General features: G+C 41.7%; 1 protein-coding gene across 2 annotated transcripts; it reads right to left on the bottom strand.

The window, feature by feature from the left end:
* Positions 1-5068: 5068 nt before the first annotated feature.
* On the bottom strand, positions 5069-17187 carry LOC117147849 (T-box protein H15). Of its 2 annotated transcripts, none has more exons than XM_033314927.1 (6): positions 16290-17187; positions 14222-14685; positions 13783-13916; positions 8413-8698; positions 7481-7725; positions 5069-6360 (listed from the first exon to the last, which is right to left on the bottom strand). In XM_033314927.1, the coding sequence occupies exons 1-6, from the start codon at positions 16594-16596 to the stop codon at positions 5820-5822; spliced, it is 1977 nt and encodes a 658-aa protein (XP_033170818.1). In that variant the 5' UTR covers positions 16597-17187; the 3' UTR covers positions 5069-5819. The 2 variants fall into 2 exon arrangements, with proteins under 2 accessions (XP_033170818.1, XP_033170826.1); XM_033314935.1 differs by having other exon boundaries at positions 13783-13913.
* Positions 17188-17495: the final 308 nt, after the last annotated feature.

Below are 17495 nucleotides of genomic sequence, written 5' to 3'. Positions count from 1 at the left end.
AACATTCTGCTGCCATTTTTGCCGAGGAACGCCCTCAATCATCCGCCCGTTTGGCACTCAAAATTCGCACTCAGTTTCCCCTCTCACTGGAAGTGCTCGCTCTCTTTCTGACCGACCTCGCCCCGTCCTGCTCGCTCACGCATCCGGGCTTAGCCCCCCCGCCAAAATGGCCGCCTGCAAGTTTTCGCTCACTCGGAAACCTGCTCTCTTTTCTTGCTCCTTCGCTTTCATTTCGCATTCGTCGCAGCTGCCGTTCGCACGAAAATTCGTCGTCCGGTTTCTATTTATATTTTCATGTGATATATTCAGTATACGCCCCATATTTCCTTTGATCTGGCGTATATTTCGCACCTGATTAATATTAAATTTTATTTGCGCTCCTCGCTCGCTGATTATTTCGATTATTATTTTCCATGCTTCGTCGCACATAATTCACAGGCCATAAAAAATATGTAAAGGCGACGAAAAACGCGAAGGCCACTAAAAAAAAACTAGGAAATTTATGATGGAAAATGTAGCCATTTAAATCAGTTCGAGGACCATCGAAGCGTGAGGATATAAAGAAAAGATTTATGAGATGATACGATACGATTTGTCATTTAATTAAATGTGAAAATGCAGCTATAGTTCTTGGACTTAAAAATTGTACAGATAAAGTGTTAAGAAATATTCGAATAATCAGTGAAAGATGACAATGATTTTATCAATATATAGTTTATAATTATTATTCGAATAATGCATTCTTACTCACACTCAAATATATGGGTGTATAAGTTAATTTAAAGTATATTCACAAACATTTATCTATTACTATCCATCACATGAGATTGTGTAAGTATTTTCCCATGTCTTTGCGACTTTGTGTACTTGCGGAAAATCGTTTTGCCCAGCGTTGACATCTTATTACGGCCAATAACGAAATAAGCAAGGCAATTAAGTCGGCTGCAGCTGACGCCCCCGTAAGAAATAAACTTGGGAGCAGATGCCTGGCATCCGTATCCGTAAGATACATTTCATTCCGGGCGGCTCCGCATGTGCAAATGTGCCACTCAAGTGTGATGCGTCTGTGTGCGAACATGTCGTCCCGTAATTAGTGGCAAGTTTTTGCCTCAGCCATCCAGATATGCCGGCAAAAGATGAGCTACAAATTTCTCAAATGTCAACACCGAAAACTGAGATGCTGCTTCTGCTGCTGTTTTTGCATCTGGCCCCAAATGAAATGAACATTTTTCATGGCCTTGTTGCATTTGTTAATGCAGACTTGTCATTTATTAATAGTCACCCTGAGCTGCCGAGATGCTGCTGCAGATATTGATGAAGACTTCAGCAGATCAATCAGCAGGCAGTTCATTTGCTGCCAACAGTTGGCCCACATATATATGCATAGTACGCACTTTCTTACTTTCCCGATTATCTGAAGGATCTCTTCTCGGCCACTTCATTAGCCAGTTGACAGCTGCTAATGAACCTTTCAAAGCACAACCTCCTTTTGCGGCAAGTTCATTGAACGATTCATTCATTCGGCCATCGTGCACGAAATTGCGAAACTAATTTACAATGGTATTACTTTCATTTAAGTGGGCAGGCCACTCAATACTCATGACTGGGTGCTACCCTTTTGCAAGCTGTACTCGACTTTTTAACATTTTGATATATTTTGAAATTTATTCAGTTCTAATACACCACTGAGGTAATTGATGTCAAAGAATGTTACATATTCGTGACTTTAATATGAAACATTTCCTTCAATGAAATACCTGATAACTGCAATTTCCCTGGGTATCGAAATTTTCTTGGCCTGCAGGACCAACTTAAATTGCAGCGATAAGCTTTAAACTGCGAGCACTTCCGGCACGTTGAGCCCGGACCGACCACTTGGCTATATGTATATATATAAACATATATCGCAGACAAAGTATATAGAACATGTATTTTGCGTCCAGCTCGGAAAGTGTTGGCAAGGATATGCTTAAACATGCAAATTTTCAATATGCAGACAAAACAGACACAGGCACAACATGCATGCCTGCCCAGAATCGCCGATGTGGATGTGGACTGGTGGACTGGAGGACTTATAGACTGGGATGGGTGGATATTTTCACTGGCGGAACGTGAAATGCAATTGGGGCCATCGCAGCCCCTTTCATCGGCGCCCCCCTTCGATGAAATTGCCCGATTGTGTTGAAGTGTGATGTAGGCTTCGCTTGTTGGCCGGGCCAAGAGGCCTTTGGCACATTTCTGTGTCGTGAAATTAATTTCTCCGCTCTCGTTAAAAAGTGCTCTTTATTTTGTATATGATGTGTGTATGTGCTCTCAAATTACCATAATTAAACGAAGCTGACCAGCGGACCTATAATGCCGTTTAGTTTGTACAGCACTTCGTGGCTTTCTAAAGCTCATTTCGGGACTTTTGTAAATATTTAGCAAATACATACTCACACAGGATTATGGTTATAAATATAACTTAAAAGTTATTATAGTAAAATATAGTGCAAAAGCAACAAAACATTTTGTAGGTTATTAGTTTATATTTGATTTGATGGTTTTAGTTTCTCTAAACTTTTAATTCAAATTTGATTCAATAACTTGAAAACCGCACATTAAAAATGCTATGCAGGCAAACCCTTATATCTTTTCAATTCCCCTGACATCTTATTCTTCTGAGCCACCGTGGCTACCATCCCTACCCAAGATACATACTTGTCCATAACTATCATTTATCATCTCATAAAACACGCCACCACACACTCCGAATTCCACTCAGAAATGAAAAGCCACAAAAAAAGTTGCCAAATCATTCGTCCGCTGGCTAAATGTACTCGTATCTTCATTTGACATGCTGACGTTTATAGCGTTGTTTTTTTTCAGTTGCTGTTGTTGTTTTTGTTTCCATGTTGGTTCTTTGATAAATTGAATAAATTTTATGGTATAATTAACTCGTGTTCATGGCTAATGTGAATGCGATCCGCCCGCGCAATTAAATATCTGGTTATTGCATCAAAACGGTTAAGTGGATCACGATATTTATGAACTGAATTCTTTAAAGTTCAATGGGCTTTAAGTGTATGCATATGCAGAAAGTACAGGAGAAATAAATCCGCAACCCAAAGATACAATTTATGTGGAAAAGTAAGCACCCTCAACTGACACCGAAATACAGAAACATAATTTAGATAAAGGTTAGCATAATTCTGATAAGGCGGCCACAGAAATTTATATGCTCGCACCTAACTGCAAATTGTGTGTAATGAGCTAAGCGGAGACCAAATCCACCTTTCCCCTAACCTTTGACCCCACCCTTACCTGTATTTTTTTCTGTTTTTTTCTTCACCCTCGCCGTTAGCAGCACCTTTCATGTTTTCTAAGCCCGAAGAAGACATAAATTTGTTAGCGCCTGCCAGCCTGGTCAAGATCCCAAAAACCCATCCTTTCGAGGGTGTTTTTGACTTGTACATTTATTTTTTGGCTCCTGTTCCTGTCCCGTGCCCACAAAAAAACACGGAAAAATTAGTCGGAAGATATAATGTTAAGGTTGTGCCGCCTGCGAGATCGGTCGTTCGAGATAAGTTGCTTCATATTTATGTTGGAAATTAGGCAAATTTTTAGTGGCGAGATAATTTGTATACGACTTTGTCGCAGTGAGTGAGAAAATGTCAGGTATCTGTGGCGCATCCCAAAATTTTTAGGTTTTCCTGTGGTTGAAATGGAAATAATAAAATAAAAATGCTGTAACGCTTTGTACAACAAGATAACCCAATTTTAATGGATAAAAGTGGAGATACAGGCCATAAATTCTACTGGCCAACAGTGATATAGTGTGTACTGAAATGAAGCATAGAAATCAAATGAGTGGAGAAGTGTTTCCTTCTTTTTCACCCAATTTCCCCCAGTCTTTTCCAATAATTCGAACTTCAGGCCAATACAAAAAGTTGTTAGCCTTGTAATTAATGTTAGGAAAAACTTGATATATTTTTCATAACAGAATGACACTTTCTCACAGTTTTACCCAAACTGAAACACCGACCTCAACACCGTAAATTAAGACATTTGGAAAGTTTGGCTTGTTGGTCAAGAAACGATTTTTTAATTGTTAGCTTGAAAGTGTATAATTATTGGTTAGTTATCGGTTAGGTAAAAAAGCCTCAGCTCGGCATTTATATAAGCCATATTTAAATGTTGGCCCAGCCCCTCCTCAGTCAGCCACTGTCTATACTTCTACTGACCCTCATATTTTAGAGGCCCATTTGAATTTTCGCCGCTTGGCCTATGGGCAAGAAAATTAAGTTATTAAATATTGCTGCTACGTGATTGAGTGTGGTAGTGGTGATTAGTGGCGCTTGACAGAATGATTTGGAAGTATATTGTCAAATGTGAGAAAAATTAGAGGTTTGTAAAATAAGAAACACAGATCAAATATATAGAATATAAAATGAATAAGTTTCAGATGGTAGCTACTTTCTAAGATTACTGTTTTTTTTTTGCAATATAATTATTCACAAATTAAAAGCCACTCAATTTGGCTTTGCAAACAAGTCGCACAACGTTGACTACCTCATTTATACGTAGATTATGTCGCGATGTGCAACCCTTTCGAACAAACAACACATTAAAATGTTAATGGCCGTGTAAGAGCAGCCCAACAGAAATTAATAACAAATGTCCGTGGAGCAGACATACATCATTAGAAATTGATGACGCATGTCGCGTGCAACTGCATTCATTGTCGATGGATGGCATGCAACCCTTTTAGGGGCAGATACTCCGACTACGAATAGCAACATGGACTAAAACACGGAGTGGTAATTAATTAGACTTTCATAAAGAGCACAAAATTCTATAAATTATATTTCATTGCCGTTCCCAAATGTCAGTGGCCATGCGCGACTGCGCATCACGTGTTGCAGGTTGCAAGTTGCACGCTGCTCCCCCCGCGAACCACATGCAACTCGGCACTTGCAACCTGCAACTATTAACCTTATTAATAGCTGGCCATATTTTCACAAACATTTATATATATTTGCCAGCCATTAAACCATAATATTAATATACAGAAAAATACGAGCACAAATAAATATGCACAAATGCCTTTCTCTTTGTGTTATAAATTGTTTATTCAGTTTTGATTCCTCCTATCTTTTTGCAAATCATTTAAATAAGTGTTTATAGTAATTGGATTTTGCAATTGCTTTTTGCGGGGAGTGTCTAGAGGGTTTAATTCAGCGTGGAATTCTCACAATAATTTGCAGTATTAGGAACACATGGGACGACAACAAAAAACACAGCAGAAAGTGTAAAGGGTATGCGTATTGCCTAGGCCTAATTAAATTAACTAATACTGTTATAATGCTACAAAAATTACAATACAGTGAAACCGGTGAAGACGGTTCTCTAGCTTAGCATCACATGCAACATCGATGGATGTCGCAGCAACATTTTCGGGGTTATTTACAAAGGGATATATTTACTTTTATTTTTTTTGTTCAACAACATTGCACATACATTTCGTTGGTATTCCAATGTGGTCTATAAACTTGAGAAATTTATGATATTTTGTCCAAAAATGATAAGTTTTTCCAAAAGAAGTAATTTGATTGCACCTTTTTAACAAGTTAAACTTTCAAAGAGCCCAATCTGTTAATTTTTTTAATACTTTAATTTTTAATTTTTAATGGAAATTTAAACTGATTTATTGCACATGAAAACTAGGATTTCCAAATTTAAAAACCACATAAGAGATTTTTTTTCTTCGGTTGCGGAAAATTGGAAAAAAGGGTGGTGTTTTTTGGGTGGTTTAGTTGTTTATCGTTGGTAGCTGTATCCTAAGGACTTTCTGCCCGATTGGAGGCTGGTGGCGATGCCTGATGCTGGGGCACCTGATACGGACTGAACCGCTGGGGATAGTGACTCAGCTGGGGTCTGGCCCTCAGATCCGGAGAGGCGGAGCCGCACGAGGAGGTGGGCGTGGCAGGAGCTGGTGGCGCCACCGCCATCGGAGGTGGTGGCGTGCGATTAGCGCCCGCCGCTGCCAAAGCCAAGGCCGCCTGCTGATTGGCGCTGGCCAGGAATCCGGCTGTGAGTTGGGGCCACTGCTGCTGCCACATTCCCAGCTGAAAGGCGCTGAGGTGGGGGGCCGGTGGGGGCGGCGGCGGTGCCGCCGATCGCTGATACAGATGCGGCAGCAACATCTCCGTGTACGGCGATCGTCCAAACATCTGCAAGTGCTGGCGGGCTTTCTCCAACAGCGCCATGGATGCGGCATCTGCCTCCTGAGGAGTCAATTGCGACATCAGCGGATCGGGGAAGAATCGCAGGGGAGCGGTACGCATGTGCTGGTCGAAGAAGAACGCGTCCATGGGATCCCTGGAAATGTGGCAGAGAATGTGTTACAATGCGGTAGTTCAAGGATCTCAATGATTAAAATGTCTTAAAGGGATATTTCGATTCTTTAAAATGCATGCCTCTAATCAGCCGAAACAATGAGAGAGTTTGCTCTTTAAAAGCCATTGCCACTCTATTAAGTTTCGGTTGGGGAAGTTCGAGCTTGGCTTGTGGAAACCTGGAGTGTCAGAACCCGATGAGCAACTTGTTGCTGCTGCCACTTCAGCCGGAGCAATAACATAATTACGTCGAAAGTAACTGCCAATTGCCGACACTAAACAACAGGAACAACAAAGCCAGCAACAACAGCAACAAGAGCCACATTCACTCATTATTTTCGTGTTTTCATTTCATGTACGAATCGGCATCAAAGTTAAAAGCGCCGATCTGTAATTTACGCCACTTAAGCCGCCGCCGTGCCGGCTACAACAGCAACATTGCTTTTGGTGTTGCTGCCGCTGCTGCTGTTGTTGCTGTTGCTGCTGCTGCTGCGCCCGTGTTGCTGCTGGCGGCAGGGCATTTGCCGTCTTAATAGTCGCCGCCTTGCAACACTTTGAAGTCGCTGTCGAAAAAAGGGCAGCAGTCCTCCAAAATGCTGCAGAAGAATTGCCTTTGGCGATATCCTGTCGGGAGTAGGGCAACATGTTGCTACAAGAGACTCAAATGTTGCTGATGCGCAGAAATGTTGCAAGCAATTTCGACTAAGTGAAGAATATATTTTAGGTTTTTCTTATCACAGATTATTCTTAATAAATTCCCAAGGTAGTACCTCTTCAAATTGCCCTACTTTCCTTAAAGGCTCTAAAATGATATGTGTATCGAAATCACACACCGACATCGGTCATATAATCATATAAGTTCGATCCGATTGATTGCCGCTGCTGCACGTTGCACGCTAATTGAAGATGAAGAACCTGCAGGAATCGCTTCGTAGACTGGCACTTTCACACATTTTCGCTAATCAGCGGCAAGTTGTGCTACTGTATCGGCTTTACGGCTCAACAGGCCATCGTAAATCAGGCCATAAATCAGACATGACCCCATAAAAAACCGAAACGGGGGCAACTACGGACTAGAGGAATGGAAATCGGGGCAGACTTACCTATCAAAGTCACTGAGACGCGACGAATCGCGAAATCCCTTCGCAAACGGATTCGAATCGATTTTCAGTTTCGTAATCAATTGATTCTGATAGGCCGTCACGGCCGTGAATACGGTCTCCGGGAAAACGAAGGTTTTATGGTCCATATCCTGCAGCTCCTTGGGACTGGCGGGTATGCTCTGGCCATGGCTCAAACGCACCAAGTGGATCCTGGGCTGGTAGCGGTGCATTGAGTTCAGCACGACCTGCAAAAAGTGGGTTTTTGGAGAAGAAAAATTCCCTGAATGCGGATTGTTTGTTGTTGTTCGTTGTTGTTGTTTGCTTGGAGCGCACACACGGCCCAATAATAAATGTACGTCCATAAAAAGTAGTCGACGTTTGTTTTGACTGTCCTCGCAGCGTCTTTTTACTTCACTCCTTCAGTCACATCCACCGCCTTTATGGCCGTGATAAAAACGGTAGCAGGCTCGAAAATCCCCAGAAATATATATGTATATATATGCCAACGGGGTCCTGAGCCGGCTTGTATTTGCCACCAAATTGCCAACAATTTTCATTCATTTTTGTGCGCGCGCAATGCCATTTGCATATGTGCACTCGCGTTCGTTGGCAACCCTGGCTGACCCCTTTTGACCCCGCGCCGAATCGCAAGACAATGGCAAGACGGTCCGCCAGTTTATGTGTTTGTCTTGCAGTTTAAATAATTCAAGACTGAGATGAGTCAGGATCGGACTATAAAAGAGTGGAAGCTAACTTTGCACCATTTTTTGGAGAATTACTTTTAATCCTTGAAAGTTATCAGAACCATTAGATCGCCTAACGTAGTAAAGCTTAAAAGTTATGTATACAAATTTTAAAGACTAACTAACTATTCTGACTTTCTTTTGACTTCTCAAAATCTCAACCCTACAAATTGAGACGCTTCGACTCACCTGTCCACTCTTGTCCATCTCGTTGTTTGTCAATTTCACCTTTTCGAAGGAGACGACCTGTTTTCGCAGTGCCTCCGGACTCAGAGGACAATCCGGATGGGCGTAAATGCGGGAGGGTGGCGGCGGATCCGCCTTTCCGGCCACCAGCCACGAGCTGCGATGGTAGGCGTAACGGTATCGCCGCGAATCAAGCGGTACCACATCCAAAAGTACGGCATATCGGTCCGCTGGCTGAATTTGACGCAAAGGACCCGAGAAACTCACTCGAACGGTGGGGAACATGCGTCTGAAATTTATAAAAATTTGTTTATACTAAACTAATTAAAAGAAACCTTACTGATACTAATTTAATAGTATTATTTTGAGTGAAATAAATTTTCTGTTGCACCAAAATCGTCGGAAAATGCTGGTGAAGTCACGAAAACACACACAAGAAAAACACGAAAATCATGAACTATTTTTTTATTGCCCGCCATTGTGTTGCGGCGGCAGAAACACAAAAACAAGTAGGTGGTGAGCTAGCAAGGTATGTAAATAAGACGCATATTTAATTTTATGACTTTTAGCACGTTTTTGACACATTTCCGCAAGCGATGTCGTCGTCCTGAACGCAGGACGTTCGCCCAGCGGGTGGCCGGAACGGGGTGTGTACCACCAAACCCACCCACCACCCGCGGAAAATCGTGTTTGTGGTCGCAGGTAAGTGTAAATGACGCTAATGACCCAGCCCAGTTTTTTGTCATTTGTCTTGCAGAAAGAACGCCTATCATGAATCAAATAGTAAAGCCGATAGTCTGGGTTGTACAATTATAATTGATTTGGGAACGCTAATTGTGCAACACTGGTATAACCCAGTGGTTTACTGGCGATTAAGAAACTCGAAACTAAAAGACATATTTTCATAAGGCGTCCTTCCAAATCTCGCTATATTATCTTAAGTTGCATTTATTTAATAACAAACGTGTTAATACGAGTATTCCAAATGCAAAAGGACTTTAAATGTCAGACACGCAAATACAATTTGTACCTGTTGAGGTCTGTGGGTCCCATTGAAGATTTCTTTCCAGTCCAATTTTCCCATTTCTCCTGAATTTCAACCCACATATGTCACATAATATACAACTCTTGTTTGTTCGAGCTGTGTTTACAGCCCATTATTGTAATGGGCGGGCCCAGTGTCACCATGATTGTTTCAGTGGCCGCGTATTTATCGCAGTTACCAGGCCAAAACGAATCCAAAATCACAAGTTGTAATTGTGATTTGTGCTGTAAGCTCTTTCTGTTGCACTCGCCGCAGTTGCATGCCACAATTAGCACCATTGTAGCGGGCACTTAACGTGTTTCGCTTATCTCGAATCTGCACGGACCGACTTCAACTGACTAACTGCAGTCGAGCCTGACCGCCAAAACTCTAGAACGGAAGCCGCCAAACCGGAAGCTCCCATTTTGTTTCTAACCCCGAAACGAATGGAAAGAATTTCCATAAGAAGCTCATGCTACACATAATGCACTGTGCATTATACTTCCTTAGGTATTCTTAAGCAAAAGAAACAATAGTCGATTTTTATTAATTAACGTTTTCTACCAAAGGTTTGCTAACTTCATAAATTAATATATATTAGTATTTAGTATTTAATATTTTGCTATAAGCCCTGTTTTCAGGAGTTTTGGCAAATATTTTTCTCAGTTTCGAGTAAAATGTTAACACTTTTCTGATGGCTTGACCGACCTGCTAATGTAATCCATAAATGTGTGAAAGCCGAGCAACTGCCACGCCCCGTTTTGATGGGCCATATCTAATGGCGCGCCCCCACGTTTCCATTATTTTTGTTTGGTGTGTTTGTGGTGTTTCTGCTGCTAGGCGGAAATGTCGTAAATCATATTCCAGCATTTACATACATTTTACGAGTTGAAGAGCCGCCCGAGGGCAGCCAGAGCAATAGCCACTCCCCCAGTCAATGCCAAGTTGGCTATTTCGCTTTCGTGGGGGGTTTCGCCGGTTTAGTTTGGTTCGCCCGCTGGCCGAGCTTCTAAGTGTGGATTTTATGTATTTGTTTATGGGAAAATTAGGGAAATGGCTCTCACTCGGTTTTTCGGACCGCAGCCAGAGAGCTTAGGTGCCAAAGGTTACAATTATGAAGTTTACACACCATTTGCCATGGGGTCGCTCGGCTTTCAATTAGTAGTGGTATATAAGCAGGAACATGTAGGAATGGCAATTCATTATCAACACCTTTGTTACAGCAAATTAAGCCTCGAGGTCTAAATTAATAAAATGCAAATTAGGCAGCGAGTAGGTGAACAAAGCGAAACTAAAAAGCAACCCCCGAAAAAGACAAGTTATAGACTATAACTTTGATCTTATCGCCAGCTGACAACACTCCCTCCGTTCGCTATCTTTTATTAGTTGATTAATTCATAACTCATACCCTGCACCTTTCCTTCAACTGGGGATTAACTTGTTCCCGATCTATCTGCTATCTGCTGACCATTTCAGCTGCTGCCCAGAAATATTAATGAAGTTGTGCACATTGTTTACCCAAAAAATGCCAGTGCGGCGAAAATATCTTGGCCTGCAAGGGGTTGCACCATGGAAATTGCAATTTGAACGCATCCTTGCAGCTCAGGCTACTGTCCTCGAATGTCCTGCGGCGGAAAAGAGCTCGGCTAATAGGCGTGAAGAGTTTGTCGCAAAATATTGACAAACTCTGGGTATTTTGCGATGGGTCAACAAACAATTATCCCGTCTGCTGACTTTGCCGCCTTTGTCTTCGGAAAAATGCCAACCTCAAAACCGCTGACAGCGTGACAAAATCGCAAACCACGTGATATTTTATCTCGGCAACCGCACAAACAAAGAAAACCATCCCAACCTGACCGCGTAACAGGTAAAAAATTCAAACGCTCTGACTTTGACGCCTTTTCATCGTTGCCTCTGCTTGTAAATCATCTGAAAAGTCTCCGCTTTTTTTCGATTTCGTATGTGCTGGCAATTTGCGGCACTTCTTGGCCGCTTTTCACGGTTTCCTTCTGATGAGTGCCACGCATGCGCATTTGCATGTGGCAGCAACATTTTCACAGCTGCCACAGCGAATTGCCTGAAAAATTGCGGGTTATTGTGGTAAGAACACTTTCTGATTATCCAGATGCAACTGATGGCTAGTGAAATGGAATGTTATCACAAATAAGCTAATACTTAGTTACTTGTTTTATAATTGTTAGTTTTGAATTGCTTAAATATACGTTAAATATATATAAGTAATCTTTCCATATTTCTATGTTTTTGTGCTTTCCTTTCAAATATTGATATGTACAATGACAATGATCTGTTTCCATATGTTTACCGTTGTCAAATTATATCCGCCATGACAGACTGCAGCGAGTCATGCCATCGAGCCACAGCCCCCCAGTCGTATATTTTGCAATTTAAAATGTATCATTCACATAAAAAAGTCCCGCATTGCCACACCCACTTAGCCACCTGGCCCGCCCCTTTCGTGGACATGTTTAGCTAGCAAACGATGTGCTGACATAGATGGATATCGCTGGGAATGGGAATTATTCTGCCACTGCTTCGGCTACTGCTTTTCCATCGAATTCGTGGCTTTTTTGCCTCCGCTTTGCAATTGTGTTGCACGCGTTCGTCAAACCCGCACAAATGTAAATAAGTGTTGGCCGTTCATCGGTATCCTTTGACTAATTACAGGGCCGAAAAAAACAGGAGTAAATACACAAACGCAAAAACACGAGGCGAAAGGAGCGAATGTCCCGAAAGCCAAAGGACATGCAAATGCGTTGTTAGCGCGACAATCGGCAGCTATTACAATGCAATTTATACTTGGTGTGGATCTCCGGATGGGGGTACCGAAATGCGGGGCAACCAAAGGGAGTAAATTTGTTAATGTGTCGCAAATGCAGGGAGCGGGGGGTGCAGAGCCGCCTGTTGACGGCCGACAAAGGGTTAAGCATCAACAAAGCCAAATAATAAACAAAAGTTGCCAGGCAAAAAGCAAGGAAACAGTAGCAGAAATATAAAAAAGAACTAGCACTGGGTAGACTGTGAAGTACCCTACAAAAAATTAAAACAGAAGTAAAAATTTGATTATAAATTCTTCACAATGCATACTTCATTCATAAAAGTGTGTACCATTTCATTGCAAAATTCCATAATACCCGATGTAAAGCAACCAGAAAAAGGCCCCAAAAAAATCCACAAACAAAGAAAGGGCGATCCTAACTACCACCTAGCGACTAATGCGCATTTCGCATGTTTTCCAAAAGCAAAAAAACAAAAGTTCCTTGCCCCAAAACGGTTATGTTTCACGTTCATGTTTCCTTTTGAAGAACCCCCAACCCCTAAAAACATCGCCACAACATTCGCACGAGAATCGAACATATCGTCGAGCAATAATTCCTTCAACTTTGCCTGAGTTGCGAATGAAAAGTCGTTTAACTCCGTTTTTTATGTGAGTATGCGTGTTTGTGTGTTTGGTATTTTGGCTGGTACGTATGTATATATCATTTTTGAGCTAAAACAGCTGACGAAATGGTTGTCTTTTGTTTTGCTGCTAATCGAAAATCGACGCAAATTACTTCAAAGCCTTGTCAATCAAAAATACAACAACAACAAATAAATGTCTTGATGCAAATGAGGAACTAACCGAAAAGCTGTTGATATTTCCAGTTAAGACGGCATGGGGCGTAAACGGGGCGTGGCCAGCCAACATGAGCTGGAATTGTTGGGGATTTTGGCTTTCCATGGGTGAAAGGCGCATTAAAGTTTTTATTGATTGTGTTTCGTTCGAGGACTTTTCGTGTGCTCGATTGGTGGCCAATTGCCGGGGGCGGCATTATGGTTATGACCCGGACTGCCCCATGCCACACCGCCCCTCCCAGCACACCGCCTCTCCATGACCGCCGGCAAATTGAATTCCAACGAATGCGCTTAATGAAATAAAATGCAAGTTGCCGGGGCTATAAACGAAATGTGATCGATTATCGGGAAATTTCTTTCAATAACTGGCTACGTCGATAAGTGGAGTTTTCAAATGTCTAACTTGATTGGTTGCTGGATTGATTGAAGTGAGTTTTGAAAGATCAACAAATAGGAAAGTGAGAACATTTTGTAAGATAATTCAACTTAAATTTCATATTATATACGGTTTGCTTTAGTTCTTTAAGCTCACTCTGTATATAGAATATCCCTCTTAACTAGAATAAAGTAGGCATATATCTGCGCTTTCATCTCTGCTTAAGAAATCATTCATGACTGCATCAATGGAAACCCCTTGGTTTTCCAGCCCACTCACTTAGGCGTAAACCCCTTAATTTATGCATTTGTTGCCGCCATGGCAATGGCACTGCACTCACCTGCCCGATTTGGTAATGATCATTTCAGTGCCCAATTCATGGAACTTATCCCACAGCTCCTTGGTCTCCAGGTGGCACTGGACGGGCGTGAGATCGTCGCAGTTGCACGAGCCCACTATCTTGGGCGTGGGCTGCTGTGGGCGTGGCAGTGCCAGGAGAGATGCAAAAAAGAAGGAGTAGAGAATTAGGAGGCGATTTTAGTAGGACGCTCGAGGAGATGCATATTTCTTTCGCCACACTTAGTTGCTGATGCATACACGCAAAGAAAATCATACCTACTTAGAAGTGGTTGAAACTATGATATAAGATAAGATAGGAAATAATCCTATATACAGGAAAAAATCCTATATCTTATTTTATTAATTTTTTTTTAATAATAGTTTTTGCTAGCTTCTTTTTCTAGAAAACAAAAAGGATTTATCTCTCTGTGTAGCTTTACCTGGGCTGGTGATTCCTCTGGCGACAGGCGTTCGAGTTCCTCGGGACTTTGCGAGGGCGGGGGCGGCGGTGGCGAGGGCGTGGCAGCGGCTCCAACTGCGGCAGCAGAACGCCCTCGCTGGCTGCTTGATTTGCTGTTGGTGTTGCTGTTGCCCGAGTTGCTGCTGTTGTTGGTGTTGCTGCTGTGATGATTGTGATGTTGGCGTTGTTGCTTGCCAGTTGTTGCGTGGTGATGTGTCTGCTGCCTTTGTTGTTGCTGCTGCTGCTGTTGTTGCTGTGCAACACGCAATGCCTGACGTGCTTGTTGCTGCGCCTGCAATGCTGCCGCTGCAGCCGCTGCTGTTGTTGCCGCCGCTGCTGCTGCCGCAGTTGCCGACGGCATTTCCGAGTCACTGCAGTCGACCACATCAACGTCAACATCATCGTCCGCATCCTGGCCTGAATAGCGCTCCACGGATGCGGGACCTACACGACCAGAAATGAATGGGGGGCAGAATGCATCAGTAACTCAGCTCCAATTATGGAAAAACAACTATAAATATAGCTATGATATAACAAAGATTCCCCATTTGATCCTACTATTTTCCAACAGTAAAGAATGTGTAATTGATTAAATTATTTATAAACAGACATGAGTGCTAATCGTTTGCTATCATATTAGAAGAGCACTCATATTCTTTCAGTGCATTTAGAAAAGAGAGACATCAGCGTGGCTCGTTAATGTGGGAGTTGCTGCTGGGCTGCAACATGTTGCATGTTGTCGATGACGAGTCGCAACAGCAATGCCAACGAGAATCCAGTTCGCGACCAGATGCATTTTACAGATTACGCCAGAAATTCAATTATTTGCTCAAAATGCAATTTCATATGTTAATTTCGCGTGTATTTGTGTGCTGGCATTGCCAATGAAAATTGCCAATTGAAAGAGGGGAGTGGAGTAATGAATGCATCTGTTTGCGCTTCTGTCTCTGCTCAATTATGGCATCTAAATAGTTTTGCATTCAGAGTGTATATACGATTATACATATATATCTGCTCTCCGCCTGTCATGTGCATTTCCCAACCCCTTTTGGCGCATTCAAATAGGCTTTGATTATTTTATTGCCGCGCATTTGCTGCAATTATCAAGTCATCAACGTTGCATTGTCATCAATATATAATTTATATTGCACAAAAAGGGCAGCAAAAAATGCGGAAAATATAGAAATGTAATGCAGCTGCACTTTTTCAAGGGGTGGATAAAAAAAAGCAGCAACTGAATATTACTAAGCAATCGATTACATGACTTTTTGCCAAAGCCAATGAAAAAGGTTATCTTTGATATATTTTCCTAACTGCTTTACGTGTTTCTAGAAATATATAGAAATATAAACAACATTTCGATATATCTTGCTAACACACTAACCTACTAATTTGCTTTGTTTTTCTTCAAGTCTCAAGTATTCAAAGCCATTTTGCTACACATATATTTTTCTGGCAACGCATTTTGTTTCTGCTCTTTTGTGTGATTTTATCGTGTACTTTCTTAATCTTTTTTGAAATCTGAATTAAAAAAATTCCCATAAATAATACATAAATGTGATAATTGGCTCTTCGTCACAGCTTCATTATTTTCAATCATTTATCAAGCCTTTCATATTTTAATCCTGTTGGAATTCACGACTCTGGATCGTAAATATTTATAGTTAAATCAGCAGACAAGCCCGTAACTTGGGATAAACATCAACATGTTAGATATGCCAGAACTGAAATCTTTTCAAACTTTGACTGTCCAATTTATTAGTCTCAATCGAAAGAATGGAATATTGAATATGTTAATAGAGTGAAACCTGTTTGTAGCAAGGAGATGAATCTGAATTTAAGAATCAGAAGATACATACGTTCATGAATAAAGCGATGGGAGTTAAATGAAGATTAGTTTTTAAGCTATAGCTCGATATTAAGGTACTTAGTGTTGTGAAACCCACCCGAAAATTAAGCCCTTAAATGGATTGGCTATTTTTGAACTACTTTTGAGTCTAGTTTGGGATTTAGACCTGATATTTTAGTGCGGGAATTACTTTACTCACTCAGACTGCGTTCCGAAGGTTCGCGGCTGCTTGGGGCGTTTCCGCCGCGCGCCATAATCGCCGCAATTGAGAAATCCGTGGCGAAGGAAATGTTGTGCTGATTGTGATTATGATGGTTGTTCAGCGGATGGTGATGATGCTGGTTCTGATGATGATGATGATGGCTGCTGCCGTTGGCTATGTTCGCCGCTGCCGCCGCCGCTGCCGAAACAATCTGCTGCTGCAGCTTCGATTTGAAGTTCTGCGTCTGCGACGGCGAAGGCGTTTGCTGCGGTTTCGTATTCGCCGGCTGATTGCTCAAAAGCATTTTCGGGCCGAGACCTATTGGTAATGCTCCTGCACGGATTTTAGCCAATTCTTGCCAAATATATGCTCTCAAAGGGTTTTCGTTCTCGCTTTTGTTGGGATTTTCTATTTGCTGCCCATCATTTGATATGTTTGTATTTGCATTATTTTAACTACTTTGGGACTTGTTTGTTCATTGCTCTTTAAGAAATTCTATTTAGATTTAAACTGAATTCTTTACAATTTTTTTCATATATTTGTGAATTTTTGCTTGCCGGTTTTTTCTTTTAATAATTTAAACAGCTTTATCACACAGACTTGCTCTTTGTTTCCTTTTCATATATGCATGTATGTTATTATTTTTGTAACGTTTGATTTTTTTATTAAATAATAAAATATTATAAAATTTGTCTAATTTTTTTGCAAATAATGTGCATTTGTTTGCCAACGTTTTACGACACACTTTGCGACTTGACGACTTTACGCCCGTATTTGCGGTCTCCGGTCTTTCGTGCTATTTATCGTAATTTGCGTATTTTCGAGGAGGAAACGGGAAATTCCGGAGCGCCGTCGCTGCTTCACAGTCACGCAGCTGACCATTGAATGAATCCCAATTCGCTTTTCGCCATGTAAACGCCAAAAGCGCCAAAGCCAAAGCCAACAAAACCAACAAAAAAAACGCAACGCAAAAATCAACAACAAATACGAGTATGCCGGCAGCGAAGCCAACTGCGACGTCGACTGACCCCCCAAAACAGAAACAACAACAGCTGATGTGTCTTACGGCGAAAGGTTTTCAACACCACGTAACGCGACGTAAGGAAACATTTCCAGAGAACATGGCCCGAAACTTTCCTTACGTGACGTAGGCAAACCGCCAGCTTAAACCGCAAAAGAAATATGGGAAAAAAATACGGTTTT

This window comes from Drosophila mauritiana, chromosome 2L (assembly GCF_004382145.1).
Source record: "Drosophila mauritiana strain mau12 chromosome 2L, ASM438214v1, whole genome shotgun sequence".
NCBI lineage: Eukaryota > Metazoa > Arthropoda > Insecta > Diptera > Drosophilidae > Drosophila > Drosophila mauritiana.
Note: the sequence above shows the minus strand (reverse complement) of the source record. Positions and strands in the feature narration are given on the sequence as shown.